The sequence below is a fragment of the Blennius ocellaris genome, assembly GCF_963422515.1.
Source record: "Blennius ocellaris genome assembly, chromosome: 14".
In the NCBI taxonomy this organism is placed as follows: Eukaryota; Metazoa; Chordata; class Actinopteri; order Blenniiformes; family Blenniidae; genus Blennius; species Blennius ocellaris.
In genome coordinates, this window is record NC_137663.1 from 26,467,731 (window position 1) to 26,480,920 (window position 13,190).

Here is a 13,190-nt window from a genome sequence, read left to right on the forward strand (position 1 = left end):
TTAACAGAAATTACTGTTAAAATTCCAATGAATTACTGTTAAAATACCAAGATATTACATTCAAAATTCCCAGAAATTACAATACAAATTCCCAGAAATTACATTCAAAATTCCAAGGAATTACTGTTAAAATTCCAATGAATTACTGTTAAAATTCCCAGGAATTACTGTTAAAATTCTCAGAAATTACTGTTAAAATTCCAAGAAATTACTGATAAAACACCAAAAAATTACACACAAAAATTCCCAGAAATTACAATCAAAATTCCAAGAAATTACATTCAAAATTCCAAGGTATTACTGTTACAATTCCAATGAATTACTGTTAAAATTCCCAGGAATTACTGTTAAAATTCTCAGAAATTACTGTTAAAATTCCAAGAAATTACTGATAATATACCAAGAAATTACTGTAAAAATTAACAGAAATTACTGTTAAAATTCCCAGGAATTACTGTTGAAATTATCAGGAATTACTGTTGAAATTCCCAGGAATTACTGTCGAAAATTCCTTGGAATTACTGATAATAAAAAGCACTTTGTTGTGCACGGCCCTGCTTGTCAGCAGTTGGTTAGCCTAGCTAAACAAGGATTAAAGTGCGTGAGAAGCTAATGGAATACTGGGAGGGAAGCATCATGAACCCTAAATTAAAACATAAGAGACGAGGCTGCTGACGTTCCCTATAGATATAGACGGTCTTCAACACTGCAGCTGTCTGGATACAACATTTGGTGGCTTGTAGCATCAGCAGGTGCTTTCAGTTCCTCTGTAATCTGATCTGACATTGTGATTGGTTGTAAGAAATGTCAATCACTGTGTAAATAGTCCACCTCATTCATATATATATATATATATATATATATATATAAATATAAAACACTGTATCTTGCACTTCAGACTGAGAATAAATTATTCAAATGGATTTGAATAAACAATATTTTTAAGGGACAATAAAAAAAAATTTTTTATTAAAAAGCTAAATTTGGCCTGTTTTCCTAGCGTTTTTGTTGTTGTTTGTTGTTGTTTGTTTGTTTTGTCCCAAATAGAAACCACATTCCACAGAGGAATCCGCCGCCTGGCTCGTCCCTCACAAGTTTTACCCACTGGCACCATTAACTTTATAATCTAAACAGTCAAGAAAATAGTTCAATAAACACCTCAAATATAAAACTTTCGCAGCCGATCGGTCGTAAAGGTCCAAGCAGCTATGTGACGTCACGATGAAAGGCGCAGAGGGAGAGAGGAGCGGGGTCTCGTGGCAGGGAAGGAAAAATATTTCCTTTTTCTGAATGGAGTTCTGCGCGTGGGTCTGCCGCTACCAGCGCGCGCGCGCGCGCGCACACACACACACACACACACACACACACACACACACACACACACACACACACACACACACACACACACACACACACACACACACACACACACACACACACACACACACACACACACACACACACACACACACGTGCTTTCTGTACCGTTTACTGGCAAAGTAACGCGAAAGCCGCGCGGCCACCTAGCATGGGTGTGCTAAGAGTACCTGGGGGGGGGGGGGGGGGCGGCCGGGGGCTACTGGGGGTCGGCGGCCGGGGGCCGGACCAGGCTGGCCGGAAGAGCTTCAGGTCTCCGTGTGGCGGTTCGACCCACCGTCCCATCACAGCCCCCCCCCCGCAGGAGGACCGTGATCCGGGGGTCTGGAGCTCCGGTCGGAGGGAAAGCGCGCCACCGGCCGAGTCGGGGGTTCACCCCACGCGCACACACACACACACACACACACACAACAACCCCCCCTCCCTCCCTCCCTCCCTCTCGCCCCCCCCACCGGGACGACACGGAGCCCGGGCGGGCAGCGCTTTCACTCACTCTGCCGCTCCTCCGGGGGGCCAGAGACGCTCTCCCGCCGGTATCTCCACTGCTCCGGAACAAAAAGTCGGGTTACTCTTCCAGAAGTCCCGGGACGGTGCTCCCAGGAGGGGACTCGTGCGGAGGCTGGGCCACCGGGCGGAGCGCAGCGGACGGCGGACAGCGGAGCTCCGAGTGGATCCCGACCGGAGCGGCGCAGGCGGCAGACGGCAGGCAGCAGCTCCAGACCCGCGCTGCGTTCAGGGACCGCTCGGAAATCTGACGCGCAGACGACCTCAAAGCGAGACCGAACGGCAGGAAGAAACCCGAGATCTGACACGATATTTTAATAAACTCGAGCGTGTTGGTGTGGTAATCCGTATATATGTGGATTAAAACGTGGAATATCGCTGGACGGTGCGCTCAGCAGAACTATTTAGGTCATACGGGTTTTGTCCGACACGGCGGCGGGTCACTGAAGGCGTCCGCCGGGCACGATAAATGACTGGAGCTGTGACACCAAAACTCAACTTTTATTATTATTATTTGCAGATTATTTAATTTTCCTGGCAGAAGTCTGACTTCATGTTCATTATTCTACAGCGGGGGTGTCAAACATGCGGCCCGGGGGCCAGAAGCGGCCCGCCAGAGGATGTAATCCGGCCGCCATGTGATTGTTTTTTGTTTTTTTTAAAGTATAAATATGAAAACTGACAGAGGCTGATCTATAAACACTAGATTGGCAAAAATGACATTCAAAACCGCCCTCGGACAGAATTAATTAATGCAAACTGTGGAGGTCACACGACGCAACGCCTTTCACAATAAAACGAGTCCAACTTATGTGAAGTGACACTTTAGACACGTAAACTCAAAACAATTTCCAGATGATGACAAATTGTTTTAATCCTGAATAAAAATATAATATCCAGATAAGGTGACTGAGGGGTTGTTTTTTTTTGCAAACATAATATCTGATTTGTGTGTTTTCATGTCCCCGCCTCATGAAACCTGCATTTTTTAAATTAAATTCCTTTTTTTTAAAGTCTTCTCAGTGTCACACAAGGTGAATTCCACCGTCAGTGTGTGAAGTGGTGAATGTGGTCCAAAGCTGCCCCCTAATGACGACACGAGCGCCTCACAGGATGTGTCACGTGACATGAAACAGCAGGAACCGGCCCAGCGCCTCTTCATTTCCTCCTTCAATCCAAAACAAACAGTATAAAATGCTTTTATTGCACATTCATAAACCATCAAACAGAAACGTCATTCCTTCTAAATCTGAGGACGAAACATAAAACATTGACGCCTTTTTATTTTTTTTTTCTCCATTTACAATTATGGGGGAAAAGGTTGAATGATTTATTTTTAAAATCTCCAACACAATATTTATTTTTCAGAAAAAAAATATTGTTTTTATATCCAGACATTTTTACTCAAAACTATTACTCTTATTAAAGTACTACTATTAGTACTTTAATCTCACAAACAAACATGTTTTACTGGGAAAAAATCCTTATTAGATTTATTTTAATTTTTTAAATGTCTTGTTAAAATTGGCACTTTTAGGGGGAAAAAAATAGAATTTTTGTGGGAGGAAAAAAAAGAACATCTATATAAATTTGTTGCTATAAAATGGTCAATTCTTTACCCTGACATTTTCTTTTAAAATAACTTAAAAAATACAATAGCAAAAAAAGTGTCATTTTATTCATTAGATTAAAAAAAAAATGCAATTAAAAATAAACCCAGGAACAAAATATGGTGAATGATGTAGTGAAAATGTAAAACAGTAAAATGTGAGCATGTTGGAGGGATTGTGTTTTAATGACTCGGATATTTACACGTTTCATTCAGTGCCCACATTTTACTTTGAAATCACAGGAAATGAAAGTCTCTCCATCACACACAGAAGCAGCACGTTGAACGTTAAATTATATATAAAAAAAAATCTAATCTTTGCTTTTTGATCGACACTTTAAATGAAAGAGGGAAAACGTGATTCTAACTCATTTGTATTTTCTTCTGCGGGAAACGTCATTGATCAACTCAAATCAGAGTTGATCAATTCACTGGAATTGTATTAAAATCCACTTTAATTCAAACAAAAGGGCAGAAATGTGCTCGTAATGGAAGTTTATGGTGCAAATCTTTATTGAACTGTCTCAATGTCGACGTGTCGTCTTGTGACGACGTCAAGGAAACAAGTAAAAGTTTTGAATTTTACTGCATTTCTCACAGAAGCAGCGGAAACGGCAGCGAAAAAAGCCTTTTCAATGAGAAAAACTTCATTTTGTTTAAAGTTCACAATCATAAATCTCTTGTGCTGGACAGCGTCAACCTTTAGAAGCAAAAGAAATTGGGGCGTTAAAAGTTTGAAAAAGTGCGAGCAGGAAGAGGAAGTGATGTCACCACGTCCTCAAAAGTCAAACGTGGCCACAGCTTCCTGTCGGCTTTTCAAAACAAAGGTCGGACGAGTCTCTGAAGCGCAGAGAAATTATGCTGAGAAAAAAAACCAAACAAACTGGTTCCAGTGGGATTATTTAGTCACTGACATTATTGGGCTCACATGAATCCGTCATCGGCCAATCAGGAGGCAGAAAACTGATCCATATAGACTCCAGCAGCCAGATGTTACAAACAAACAAACAAACAAACAAACAAGCAGAATAAACAATCTGAGATGAAGAAAGAAGCAGAACTTCTGGAGCTCCGACAGACAACGGCAGGGTGGTTCTAATGTTGTGGCTGGTGAGGGGCTGTGTGGGCCTCACTCTCACTACCTCACTCTCTCACGACCTCAGTCTCTCTCTCTCTCTCACTCGCTACCTCACTCTCTCTACCTCACTCTCTCTCTCATTCACTACCTCACTCTCTCTACCTCACTCTCTCTCTCATTCACTACCTCACTCTCTCACGACCTCAGTCTCTCTCTCACTACCTCACTCTCTCTCATTCACTACCTCACTCACTCTCTCTCACTCACTACCCCACCCACTACCTCACTCTCTCTCATTCACTACCTCACTCACTACCCCACCCACTACCTCACTCTCTCTCTCACTCACTACCTCACTCTCTCTCTACCTCACTCTCTCACTCACTACCTCACTCTCTCTACCGCACTCTCTCATTCACTACCTCACTCACTACCCCACCCACTACCTCACTCTCTCTCTCACTCACTACCTCACTCTCTCACTCACTACCTCACTCTCTCTCTCACTCACTACCTCACTCTCTCTCTCTACCTCACTCACTACCTCATGCTCTCTCTCACTCACTCACTACCTCACTCTTTCACTCACTCACTACCTCACTCATTCACTCAATCTCTCACTACCTCACTCACTACCTCACTCATTCACTCACTCTCTCTCACTACCTCACTCATTCACTCACTCACTACCTCACTCACTCTCACTACCTCACTCATTCACTCACTCTCACTACCTGACTCTTTCACTCTCTCTCACTACCTCATTCATTCACTCTCTCTCACTCACTCTCACTGACTCACTGACTCACTCCCTCTCACTCTCTCACTCCACATGATAAAAGCCGGTTCTAAACATGGACGTCTGGTTAAAAAATAAATACTCTCCCATCGTTTCTGAATGAAAGCTTTGGAATGTATGAAAATAGTTGTTTTGTTTTTTTTAATAAATGTTTCTTTGCTTTCATGTTTTCATTCTTGCAGCCTGGTGGCGCTACCGAGTGACGGCGAGGAGCCGCAAGGAAAGTCGGGGGTTAAAAAACCCCCAGAGGTTTTACATTCATACAAAGAGGATGAGACCCGAGTGTGTGTGTGTGTGTGTGTGTGTGTGTGTGTGTGTGTGTGTGTGTGTGTGTGTGTGTGTGTGTGTGTGTGTGTGAAGTGGGCGTTGGCTTGTTACAAAGCTCCGATGCAGCTTCGTAAAACCGCCTCACACTCAGTCCTCGCCGCCGCCGCCTCTCTCTCTCTCTCTCTCTCTCTCTCTCTCTCTCTAGCTGCCGTCCTCCTCGCCGTTCGCCGCGACGCCGCGCGGCGTCTCGGGGTGGGAGGAGCCTTCGAAGCGCTGCGAGGCGATGGCGGCCTGGTGGGACATGCTCTTCCTCACGATGTCGCCTTTCCTCCACAGAGTGATCTCCTGCAGACGCACGGGAAACACCAAACGTTACACTCCTCTTAGAAATACACAGTTTGGTTTTAGCTGCTCGCTCACTCTCACTCACTTTCTCACTACCTCACTCACTCACTCTCTCACTACCTCACTCACTCCCTCACTCACTATCTCACTACCTCACTCACTCACTCTCTCACTACCTCACTCTCCCACTCACTCTCTCACTCCCTCACTCACTACCTCACTCTCACTCACTCTCTCACTACCTCACTCTCTCACTACCTCACTCTCCCACTCACTCTCTCACTACCTCACTCACTCACTCTCTCACTAACTACCTCACTCACTCTCTCACTAACTACCTCACTCTCCCACTCACTACCTCACTCTCTCACAACCTCACTCTCCCACTCACTACCTCACTCTCACTCACTACCTCACTACCTCACTCACTCACTACCTCACTCTCTCACTCACTCACTACCTCACTCTCTCACAACCTCACTCTCCCACTCACTACCTCACTCTCTCACAACCTCACTCTCCCACTCACTACCTCACTCTCCCACTCACTCACTACCTCACTCTCTCACAGCCTCACTCTCCCACTCACTACCTCACTCACTCCCTCTCTCACTCACTACCTCACTCTCTCACTACCTCACTCACTCAGCGCCCCCCCGCCTCATAGACGTGTGTGTGTGTGTGTGTGTGTGTGTGTGTGTGTGTGTGTGTGTGTGTGTGTGTGTGTGTGTGTGTGTGTGTGTGTGTGTGTGTGTGTGAAGGACCTGCTGTTTGAAGTAGCGGCGCTCCTCCTCGTCGATGAGGACGAGGTTGAGGTAGTAGCGCACGGAGAACTTCTTGTTGACGTCCCTCATGGTGGGCGTGATCTCGTAGCCGGCCAGGAACAGCCTGATGGGGATGGACTCTCCTGGGGGGACAGGGGGGACGGCGTGAGACGGAGGGACGGATGGACACCCCCCCTCCCCCCCGCACGCCTCACCTTTGACCGGCGCGCCGTCCATGATCTCGTACTTGGCGATGGTGTCGTTCTCGTGGTACACGTTGGGGCCGGTGCCCGTCGTCTCCCGCTTGATGATGTCGATCTCCATGTGTTTGATCTTGATCCTCACCAGCAGGAAGTAGATCTTCCCCACGATCACGTCCTTGAGGTGGTACCTGCGGCAGAGCAGCGGAGGGCGTCAGGCCGGACCCGGGTCTCGCCGCTCGCACGCGCTCTCCGGGAAGCCGACGGTCAAACCCTACTTGGACTTGTTGTACTCGAACTCGATGTGGAGGCAGTCCTCGATGCCCACCTCCATCTTGATGGAGGAGTTGAGCTCAGGGTAGGTGCTGAGCGTGTGCACCACCAGGTCCTGCTCCTTGCTGATGTCGTTCAGCCTGCGGCCGACCGTCGCCCTCAGGAAGTACCTGCAAAACGGGAGGAGGCGTCAGTCGGGATCGCCGCGAGAAAAGACGACCGGGAGGAGGCGTCAGCCGGGATCGGGGTGAGAAAAGACGACCGGGAGGAGGCGTCAGTCGGGAGGAGGCGTCAGCCGGGAGGAGGCGTCAGTCGGGAGGAGGCGTCAGTCTGGAGGAGGCGTCAGTCGGGATCGGGGTGAGAAAAGACGACCGGGAGGAGGCGTCAGTCGGGAGGAGGCGTCAGCCGGGAGGAGGCGTCAGTCGGGAGGAGGCGTCAGTCGGGAGGAGGCGTCAGTCGGGAGGAGGCGTCAGTCGGGAGGAGGCGTCAGCCGGGATCGGGGTGAGAAAAGACGACCGGGAGGAGGCGTCAGTCGGGAGGAGGCGTCAGCCGGGATCGGGGTGAGAAAAGACGATCGGGAGGAGGCGTCAGTCGGGAGGAGGCGTCAGTCGGGATCGCCGCGAGAAAAGACGACCGGGAGGAGGCGTCAGTCGGGATCGGGGTGAGAAAAGACGACCAGGAGGAGGCGTCAGTCGGGATCGGGGTGAGAAAAGACGACCAGGAGGAGGCGTCAGTCGGGATCGGGGTGAGAAAAGACGACCAGGAGGAGGCGTCAGTCGGGATCGCCGCGAGAAAAGACGACCAGGAGGAGGCGTCAGTCGGGAGGAGGTGTCAGTCGGGATCGCCGCGAGAAAAGACGACCGGGAGGAGGCGTCAGCCGGGAGGAGGCGTCAGTCGGGAGGAGGCATCAGTCGGGATCGGGGTGAGAAAAGACGACCGGGAGGAGGCGTCAGTCAGGAGGAGGCGTCGGTCGGGATCATCGTGAGAAAAGACGACCGGGAGGAGGCGTCAGTCGGGAGGAGGCGTCAGTCGGGATCGGGGTGAGAAAAGACGACCGGGAGGAGGCGTCAGTCGGGAGGAGGCGTCAGTCGGGATCGGGGTGAGAAAAGACGACCGGGAGGAGGCGTCAGTCGGGATCGGGGTGAGAAAAGATGACCGGGAGGAGGCGTCAGTCAGGAGGAGGCGTCAGTCGGGAGGAGGCGTCAGTCGGGATCGGGGTGAGAAAAGATGACCGGGAGGAGGCGTCAGTCAGGAGGAGGCGTCAGTCGGGAGGAGGCGTCAGCCGGGATCGGGGTGAGAAAAGACGACCGGGAGGAGGCGTCAGTCGGGAGGAGGCGTCAGCCGGGAGGAGGCGTCAGTCGGGAGGAGGCGTCAGTCTGGAGGAGGCGTCAGTCGGGATCGGGGTGAGAAAAGACGACCGGGAGGAGGCGTCAGTCGGGAGGAGGCGTCAGCCGGGAGGAGGCGTCAGTCGGGAGGAGGCGTCAGTCGGGAGGAGGCGTCAGTCGGGAGGAGGCGTCAGTCGGGAGGAGGCGTCAGCCGGGATCGGGGTGAGAAAAGACGACCGGGAGGAGGCGTCAGTCGGGAGGAGGCGTCAGCCGGGATCGGGGTGAGAAAAGACGATCGGGAGGAGGCGTCAGTCGGGAGGAGGCGTCAGTCGGGATCGCCGCGAGAAAAGACGACCGGGAGGAGGCGTCAGTCGGGATCGGGGTGAGAAAAGACGACCAGGAGGAGGCGTCAGTCGGGATCGGGGTGAGAAAAGACGACCAGGAGGAGGCGTCAGTCGGGATCGGGGTGAGAAAAGACGACCAGGAGGAGGCGTCAGTCGGGATCGCCGCGAGAAAAGACGACCAGGAGGAGGCGTCAGTCGGGAGGAGGTGTCAGTCGGGATCGCCGCGAGAAAAGACGACCGGGAGGAGGCGTCAGCCGGGAGGAGGCGTCAGTCGGGAGGAGGCATCAGTCGGGATCGGGGTGAGAAAAGACGACCGGGAGGAGGCGTCAGTCAGGAGGAGGCGTCGGTCGGGATCATCGTGAGAAAAGACGACCGGGAGGAGGCGTCAGTCGGGAGGAGGCGTCAGTCGGGATCGGGGTGAGAAAAGACGACCGGGAGGAGGCGTCAGTCGGGAGGAGGCGTCAGTCGGGATCGGGGTGAGAAAAGACGACCGGGAGGAGGCGTCAGTCGGGATCGGGGTGAGAAAAGATGACCGGGAGGAGGCGTCAGTCAGGAGGAGGCGTCAGTCGGGAGGAGGCGTCAGTCGGGATCGGGGTGAGAAAAGATGACCGGGAGGAGGCGTCAGTCAGGAGGAGGCGTCAGTCGGGAGGAGGCGTCAGTCGGGATCGGGGTGAGAAAAGACGACCGGGAGGAGGCGTCAGTCGGGAGGAGGCGTCAGTCGGGAGGAGGCGTCAGTCGGGAGGAGGCGTCAGTCGGGAGGAGGCGTCAGTCGGGAGGAGGCGTCAGTCGGGAGGAGGCGTCAGTCGGGAGGAGGCGTCAGTCGGGATCGTGGTGTATTTTGTCTTTGTTCGGGTCCGACTCAGCGCCATCGCCCAGGGTGACGGCGGCGGCCTTACCGGAGCTTGACATTCTGGCCCGTGTACGACTCGTAGGGCTTCTCCACGTGCGTGAACTCGAAGTCGAACGTCTGCGACTGCGTGAGCTCTCCGGGCCGAGCCAAGTCCTTCACCAGGGACACGAACTCGTGGTGGTTCCCTCTGTCGTAGTACAGCTCTGGAACACACACACACACACACACACAGTTGGTGGAGGCTCCGCCCACAACTGTCTTTTTTTTTTTTCTTTCTCTCTGGCGTTCCCAAAACAAAACGTGGTCACCATGAACACCTTGTCTACGAGCATGTAGTACCTATGCCGGGCCTTTAGGGGGCGCTGTGACTCATGGATGTTGATATAGCTGAGTTCTATCGGTAGCTTCTGATGCTAACGGTTCTATCGGTAGCTTCTGATGCTCACGGTTCTATTGGTAGCTTCTGATGCTAACGAGGATCAGAAGCTTTAAAAAAAACCTAACAAAACAAAAAAAAAACCATCGGGCTCCTAAAACGCTGGTCTGGACGTCTCGTCCTCAACTTTACTCTTTAACGGATCGTCGCTCATCAAAAACTGTGATTCGCCGTGAAATTCACAATAAAGTTGTAATAAAATTGAATAAATAATCGACAGACGTTATAAACCAACATTTTATATCCACTAAAACAATGGAACTGGTTGAAACGGGTATTTTACAGTTTCCTGGGAATGATTTACTCACTTTGAAGGAGAAATCTTCGTTTGTAAATCAGCGGATTGAGCTTTTATTTTTACGTGACTTCAAACTGGTGACGTTAAATTATGCAGACGTTTATCTTCTGGTTTATTTTACGAGTTTATCCTCAAAAATAAATGAAGAAAAGGCAAACAGGTGTGACACTTTGTACCTGGAATTGTTCTGGTTTGAATGATTTTCAGTGTAAACATTCGGTTCTGTAATGAAATTTAAATAAAAATGTAATGAAAATACATTCAAATCTAATGAGCATCAAAAAGAGGAACAGGAGTGTTGAGCTGCGGAGAGGAAGTCCAAACTGCTGATCAGGCAGAAATAACTGAACAGAGAGCATCATGGGACACACGAGCTGGAAGAAGACGGACGCTGCTTTTAAGATTGTACATCAAAGTCATATCTACCATCAAAGTCACATCTATACCATCGACACCACATCTATACCATCAACATCACATGTATACCATCGACACCACATGTATACCATCGACATCACATGTATACCATCGACACCACATGTATACCATCGACATCACATGTATACCATCGACACCACATCTATACCATCGACACCACATCTATACCATCGACACCACATCTATACCATCGACATCACATCTATACCATCGACATCACATCTATACCATCGACACCACATCTATACCATCGACACCACATCTATACCATCGACACCACATGTATACCATCGACACCACATCTATACCATCGACACCACATGTATACCATCGACACCACATGTATACCATCGACACCACATGTATACCATCGACACCACATCTATACCATCGACACCACATCTATACCATCGACATCACATCTATACCATCGACACCACATCTATACCATCACATCTACCATCGACACCACATCTATACCATCGACACCACATCTAAACCATCACATCTACCATCGACACCACATCTATACCATCGACATCACATCTATACCATCAACATCACATCTATACCATCGACATCACATCTATACCATCGACATCACATCTATACCATCAACATCACATCTATACCATCGACACCACATCTATACCATCACATCTACCATCGACACCACATCTATACCATCGACACCACATCTATACCATCGACACCACATCTAAACCATCACATCTACCATCGACACCACATCTATACCATCGACATCACATCTATACCATCAACATCACATCTATACCATCGACATCACATCTATACCATCGACATCACATCTATACCATCAACATCACATCTATACCATCGACACCACATCTATACCATCACATCTACCATCGACGCCACGTCTATACCATCGACACCACGTCTATACCATCGACACCACATCTATACCATCGACACCACATCTATACCATCGACATCACATCTATACCATCGACACCACATCTATACCATCGACACCACATCTATACCATCACATCTACCATCGACGCCACGTCTATACCATCGACACCACGTCTATACCATCGACACCACATCTATACCATCGACATCACATCTATACCATCACATCTACCATCGACGCCACGTCTATACCATCGACACCACGTCTATACCATCGACATCACATCTATACCATCGACACCACAAACACACTAAAAACATCAACCTGGATTAAAGGGAACAACTGAAAACTGCCGTCATTCACAGTTTGATTAATGTATTTTTAAACTCGTGAAATAAAGATTTCTAACATGTTCATATAACATTACAGCTTGTAACAGAACTGGATGGGTTCTGAACCAGAAGTACACTCTAAGTTACACTATGTAAACCGTTCAGAGAAATAAAATAAGTAACATTTACTTATAAAGCGCCTCCCACAGGTAAACAAAATCATAAAATGGGTGCAATTAAAACAGTTCTAAGACCATTTATACACTGATTTTCCTCCAGTTCAGGACGAGTGTTTTCAGTTTAGCTGAAGTTCTAAACGTGTATTTTTGACTCGTGGCGTCAAAAGTGTAAAGTGTCTGATTGAAAGCAGTTTAAAAGACATAAGTACACGTTAGACAGAGTCAACAAACAGACAGGGGCCATATTTTAATTTAACTTAAGTTATTTTAACAGGACAAATCGACGGACGCTCTTAAAAGGGAAGTCATTACTTATCAACCATCTTGAATATCAATATTAGACATTATTAACGAGCAGCAGGTCTAAGTCGAGCCGTCGGCGTCTGATGACGTCACGACGCACCCACGTCTGTCACGAGACACTTGTTGTGCCGCCGAAAAGAGCAACTCGCCGCTGTAACGAGTAACTAAATGTTTGTCCCCGAGAGGGGGAGGGGGAGGGAGAGGGGGGACACGACCGGTCCCGGGGGTGGGGGGGGGGGGATGAACCACCACGAGCCGCCGCGGCCTCTCACCTATCTGCCCGACGAACTCGACCTTGATGCCGCCGTGCTCGAGCCTCTTGCCCGGGTACTTGAGCGTGACGCTGACCCTCCCGGACACCGTCTCCCCGTCGAAGAACACGAAGTACCGGTCCTTCCGCCCGTCCTCGCTCTTGTGCTCCGCTTTCTTCCGGGTCTCCGCGTCGTTCAGGACGATGTCGATGTCCGCCGTCTGCCCGAACCCGAAGAAGCTCATCGCGGCGGGAGAGTCGGTCCGAGGCGGCAGAGAGCAGCCCGCTGTCCTCCGGTGCCCGGTGCTCCTCGCTGTG

At 49.5% G+C, this 13,190-nt stretch overlaps 1 protein-coding gene across 10 annotated transcripts; it reads right to left on the reverse strand.

The window, feature by feature from the left end:
- Nucleotides 1-3,248: 3,248 nt before the first annotated feature.
- Nucleotides 3,249-13,190, reverse strand: vps26bl (vacuolar protein sorting 26 homolog B, like). Of its 10 annotated transcripts, XR_013936918.1 has the most exons (8): nt 12,895-13,190; nt 9,782-9,938; nt 7,222-7,386; nt 6,959-7,134; nt 6,744-6,886; nt 5,059-5,979; nt 4,897-4,926; nt 3,250-4,684 (listed from the first exon to the last, which is right to left on the reverse strand). XR_013936918.1 is itself a non-coding variant. In XM_080508813.1 (6 exons), the coding sequence occupies exons 1-6, from the start codon at nt 13,115-13,117 to the stop codon at nt 5,836-5,838; spliced, it is 1,008 nt and encodes a 335-aa protein (XP_080364939.1). In that variant the 5' UTR covers nt 13,118-13,190; the 3' UTR covers nt 3,250-5,835. The 10 variants fall into 10 exon arrangements, 1 of the variants encoding a protein (XP_080364939.1); XR_013936913.1 differs by having other exon boundaries at nt 3,249-5,220; nt 5,277-5,979; XR_013936914.1 differs by having other exon boundaries at nt 3,249-5,156; nt 5,193-5,979.

What these genes read in the sequence shown, in the direction of transcription:
- vps26bl (XM_080508813.1), bottom strand. Translation starts at nt 13,117, where the DNA reads ATGAGCTTCTTCGGGTTCGGGCAGACGGCGGACATCGACATCGTCCTG. An exon ending in CGAGTTCGTCGGGCAGATAG is followed by an intron (nt 9,939 to 12,894) that starts GTGAGAGGCCGC and finishes TGTGTGTTCCAG; the next exon opens with AGCTGTACTACGACAGAGGG. An exon ending in GCCGCTACTTCAAACAGCAG is followed by an intron (nt 5,980 to 6,743) that starts GTCCTTCACACA and finishes GTGCGTCTGCAG; the next exon opens with GAGATCACTCTGTGGAGGAA.